Source organism: Hyposmocoma kahamanoa, unplaced genomic scaffold (assembly GCF_003589595.1).
Source record: "Hyposmocoma kahamanoa isolate Upper Pololo Valley unplaced genomic scaffold, ASM358959v1 100021, whole genome shotgun sequence".
NCBI classification, from domain to species: domain Eukaryota; kingdom Metazoa; phylum Arthropoda; class Insecta; order Lepidoptera; family Cosmopterigidae; genus Hyposmocoma; species Hyposmocoma kahamanoa.
This window is the reverse complement of record NW_020653200.1, coordinates 2,128,765-2,134,163: the sequence shown is the minus strand read 5'-3', so window position 1 is coordinate 2,134,163 and position 5,399 is coordinate 2,128,765. Positions and strand designations below refer to the sequence as shown.

The 5,399-nt window shown below is 35.9% G+C and overlaps 1 protein-coding gene across 5 annotated transcripts in view; it reads left to right on the top strand.

Moving 5' to 3' along the window:
- The first annotated feature begins 337 nt into the window (after positions 1-337).
- The window catches only part of LOC113229605 (F-actin-monooxygenase Mical), a 37,709-nt gene continuing 32,647 nt past the window's right edge, over positions 338-5,399 (top strand). For all 5 annotated transcript variants that reach the window (XM_026463378.1, XM_026463303.1, XM_026463490.1 and 2 more), the window contains exon 1: positions 338-531. In XM_026463378.1, the coding sequence (XP_026319163.1) occupies positions 355-531 (177 nt within the window). In that variant the 5' untranslated portion in view covers positions 338-354. The remainder of the gene's footprint in view (positions 532-5,399) is intronic.

The window sequence follows — 5,399 nt, the reverse complement described above, 5'->3', positions numbered from 1 at the left end:
ATTAACCGCGCCGTTGAGAAGAAGCCCTTGTTTAATTTGTCTCATTCAAGTCACGTCAAGTCACGTTACTAGATAGTAAAGGGTAACTCAGGAACATTATTGTTAATTACTGTATATTTTGTACTATAAAAATAGTTTTTTTTCTTTTAATATAAATTCTGATATTTGATCTGAAATTCTCTATACTTGCACAATATTGTTCCTAGTTGCTTATTTGGTTAAATGAATTAGGAGCAGCAGGTAAAACCATAAATTTAGTCGTCAATGGTGAGGAATGCAGTTAATGGAGTAAATGTAGTAATTGAGTATTCACAATGTTTGTTTTTCTTTGGCAGCCCTTTCCCTCCCTCGGAGATGAATCGGGGCGGTCGCGTAGAACCGACGCCGCCGGAGTGCGCGCTGGCGGCGGAGATGTTCGACCACTTCTGCTCAGCTGGCACCATGAAGCAGATATTGGCGCTGCACCGCGAGATATGCAACACACTGAACTTGAAGCCCAATAGACTGCCAGACTTCTACCCTAAACTCAAGGTAAAGGCTTTTGTGTGAAACCAGCCCCAACTGCAATGTTAATCTTAGTTAAAACTTAAACCAGGCTGCACGTATGTAACTCCCTGCTGCGCTTTTACCTCGTGCGGCGAATTTCTGCAAAAACAGTACTCATAATCCTTTAATGTTAGAAAATATTGTTGAAGACATTTAATATAATGAATTCACAATAGCGAGTGTAAGGATTTTTTGCCTATCTTTGCGATTTAAAAGTTACACTGCCGATTCGCTGTATACATCGCATCATCGATCGGAACCTCGTAATTATGTATCAGTCCACACTATATGTAAACTGCTCTCTATTGGGGGTCTACTCGCGTTCTCAATCCAAAACAATTACTTTCAAATAAGTAATACTCGACGAAATCAAAACACGCTTGCGAATAAACGTTCATACTTGACATTGTTTTTTTGTTTGGTCGAGTAGTACTTATTTGACAGTAATTGCTTCGGACGAATGACGGACGGAGAATGGTAGTACACCCCCAGAGCCCGATTTTTATCTGCACTTGTCCAGTCTCTACCTACAATTCTACGAAGATCGTCATGCCACAACGTCGAGGCTTTCCAAACTATATACTTGCGTAAGCGCAGCCTTTATTAAACATCGTCTCTGCAACAGATACGACCAGACCATTACCCGTCTAATTGTCCATAATGTTCTTAAAGTAATAAAAACGCCAACTGAGTCGTAAATTGCCGAGTTCAGATGTGGTTCCACAACAAAACAGGTGGTAAGCTGCAATCTGTGAATGTGCGCTTTGGCTCGATGCCATAGCCACGTTGCTGTATCGTGCCGTGACTGCGCACTTATACCGTTGATTTATCGACGAAATTTCGTATAGTGTAGAGTAAAATAGTCCAAAATTATCATATTGACGACGGTATTGCAATCCGCTTTATTACGAGTAGAAGTTAAAAACTGAAGCGATAACAGGTACTACTGTTACTACTCTGTACATAGGAAAAAGTTACCTTAAATATTAACCAAGCCCTAGCCCTTGTAAGCATGACATCAAACGGTAATTAACAGGGAGTGTTCATACAAAGCGCCTAACAATACAGTTTACCACTCCTATTTGTACCGTATCTCTCAAGACATCTAACAACCCTAAAGTAGCATTGCCAAGAATGTTGCTCAACTTGTACGGATGCCTGTACCACTATGACTCAGAACAAGTTTTATAAAAATACTTTTGTGATCTCGTAAACAGTGACTAAGGGACTCGACGTCGTATCGATTCCAATCTTAGTTCATTGATGCATTTGCAACGTACAAATCATACATAAAGAAGCAAGTATATAGCTGCACTCTGTAATTACATACGCTTGTGAAAATGCATATGGTTCTTGTATAGGAATGTACATGACTGGTCATTGTTTTTTGAGTATTGTGTATAGTGATTAATAAGATTTATTGTAGCACTTATCAAATTAATGTAATTTTTATTTATCTAAAATGTAAGGCGTGAGTGATAATAGGCCCATGGTAATAGATGACAATTTTCGAAGGTTTCAAGTGCAGGTTTGACAAAGTAACATCACAACATTTCATTATTCATCCGATTTAAGAGCCAGGCTCTTGTCGTTGTAATTGTCTCTAGTCTACTCCACTCACGGTTCATAGCCAATTCTTCGACCTTTTTATAGCTGCTCATTTTGATCTTTCTCTTGATCTGTTTACTATACGCTATTCTTGGTCTTCTATCTTCGCAATTATCATTCTCAAGAACATTTATATGGTCAATAATGTTTTATTGTCTTAATAAGTAAAAGTAAGCACTTTTGTAACAAAACTCAAAACCGAGATAATGTTTAAAGAAATGAAACTAAAAAAATATCTCTCTCTTACGGTACTCTATACCTTATCCTTCTTCTTCTTTTTGCTTAATGGTGCTACCCTTTAGATTTCACCAGTATCGAGTTTTCCACTTTTCTGCAGACTGCTTTTTAGTGAGCATTGTGAGAGCATAATGTGATATAAAAAATACTTTCTTATTAAATTTTAAAGCTGCAGAGCTGTTGAATTACCTGAAAGGGACAGAAAACAAAATATATAGACAAATGTTAGTAGGTATATTAGGCAGGACAAATTATAACCATGTGATGTGGCTGGTTATGTATGTATCCAGCATCATCAATTTTCTTTGTGTTTATTCACAAAGGACATTGATGCAAGACGTATCCACAAGACTGAGGGTCGTATTCTAGAACTCTACTCAATGCTCAAGTCAGGATTGCACTGGAAATACGACTCTAATGGCAGGGACTTGAGTATGATTTCGAGTGCTTTAAACCATACTAAAATCCTGACTTGAGCATTGAGTAGAGTTCTAGAATACGACCCTTAAAATCGTATTAAAATCTGTGGGTTTGGGTTTGGGAGTGGATGAGGCGAGGATGTCGTACAAAGAGACGGGGTACTTGTACAATAACAAAAATGTGATGGGAAAGGATGTGAGTTCCTTGTATAGCTTATCCACCCGGGAAAAAAGGAAAATAGTGACAGATCGGCATTTGTTTTAGGATCACGCAGTATACTCAACAAATTTTTTGACAAAATGTCACATGCATGTCAATTTCAACTAACGCCACCATAATGGAAAGTTATGTATAAAATTTTTAAAATCCTATTTTAAGTATCATTATCAACCCATTTTATAATTGGTCCCACTGCTGGACACAGGTCTCCTCTTAAGCGAGGGTTTGAGTATAAAATTGCACAACGTTGTGAGTCTATGTAATCGTTGAAATAGTTTCGAAAAACAATGGCTTTAAATGAGTATGTTCCATACCGAGTATGTCTTTGATAGTATAAGCACTTGCGAGCGTTAAATATGTAAGTTGTCGCATATTTGCATAATTGTACCTGCTTTCCTATGTACTCGCTGTTTCTTCATTTCCGTTCATACACCGGTTTATGTATAATTTTATCTATTGACTGCAGTTTCACTCATAGAAATTGAGAGAGAGGTTTATTCCTAGTAAATATTTGCGAAAGCAAATAATCTCACAAAAGATTATTTATTTAACAGTATTCTTAAATATAGCTTTAAAATCATCAGCAGCACAACAGCTTATCTTTCGTTGGTAGAAGTTTAATTGGAAAAGCACTTGTGTAAGATTGGGTGCCTACTTGTTTGTTATTAGCACAAATCCTTGCAATATTTCCCCTTTTGTTTTCATTGAATTATATGTATTAAATCTGCTGTAAAGGGGTCTCTTCCATATTCAAATTATATATTCTTAATATTGGCAACTTTGTATTAGCCAAGACGCAAAAAATATTTTCGTCCTTCGGACGTTTTGAATGATTATCAATCAAACTAAAAGTAATCTGTCGTCCTTCATCAAGACTGGCTTGTCGCTAATATTATAATTAGTCATATGTTATCATAAGCCTATCAGCGTTTACGTAACGCTTCATACGATAATTAATTTTGCCAGTGAAAGTGATCCATAATGCGCTCTATGCGATCGTGAAGTATTAGGTATGAACCGTTATTACTCAACCTACAACGTTTAAAATGAATATCTGTAACATAAGTCTAATCAGAGATAATAATTTTAACGTTATAACCTAATCGTTTTGGTAATTTTATTAACCGACTACAAGAAAGTAGGAGGTTCTCAATTCGACTATTTTTTTGTATGTATGTTACGCGCTAACTGTATAACCAATAACTAATTTGTGAATCGATTCTGCTGATTCCTTTTTTGTTAGAAAGAGGGTACCTCAGTATCGGTCCACTAAACAGAAAATATTCCACCTGTAAGGGTGGCAAACTAAAAACTTGGATATCCGGTTTCGCGCACTTATTCAGTAACCAATTTCAATAAAACTTGGCAAATAGATATAATCCCACGAACTTTTGAGGTCGGTTTTTATTTTATAAAAAAGTTATAATTATAATAATCCTATATTGGTTACGATCAAATATGATCATGTGAAATATTATATGTTAAAATTGCTTGTGTTACGAATTACGATCAGTTCAGATTTTTTGCTGTAAGAGTATTGGCAATATTTAAAAAGACTTTGCAAATAGAAGTTTTTTTTTACACTCAAGACGCATTAGCCAATAAGATGGATGTCCTAATATGCTCTCTTTTGGTAGAGGCCTGTGTCCACCAGTGGGATACAATAAGGGTTGATAATGTACAGTAATATAATGCTGTCGTACTTTCTCCGTAGTGTAATGTTGGCGGTAGGTAAGAATTAGAACTCTTTACCAACATGGGCCAGGAAAGTATATTTGAAAATGCACTTCAGTTCGCTGTTCTAAAACTTTTAGATCCCGCTTGAAACTATGAATTATGTCTACAGACTAAACAAAATCTGACATACTGTCAACAACCCACTAGCATCAAGTCTCCGCAATTACGAGAAAATATAATAATCTCAGTACAGAATACTAAAAAACCGACCTCAAAAGTACGTGGAATTACGTCTACTTGCCAAGTTTTATTGAAATATAACCACTATACAGGATTTGTCACAGGAGATAATAAAAATCGGTTCTCTCTACTCAGAGTATATTGAGAGAGAAAAACGCCTTGAATCGGAGAATAGCAAAATCAACCGTTAAAATAATTGCTCCTTATAATATAATGTAGGCGCTATTTATAAAAATGAATATTCATCTCAATGGGACCACTATGGAGGTACCCTCTTTCCAACAAAAAAAGAATCATGAAAATCGGTTCACAAATATCGCGTAACAAACATACAAAAAAATACAGTCGAATTGAGAACCTCCTCCTTTTTTTGGAGTCGGTTAAAAATTGAGCAGTTGTTTATGTATGTAATATTTTTCGTATATTCATACTATTTTTTTATTAATATCATC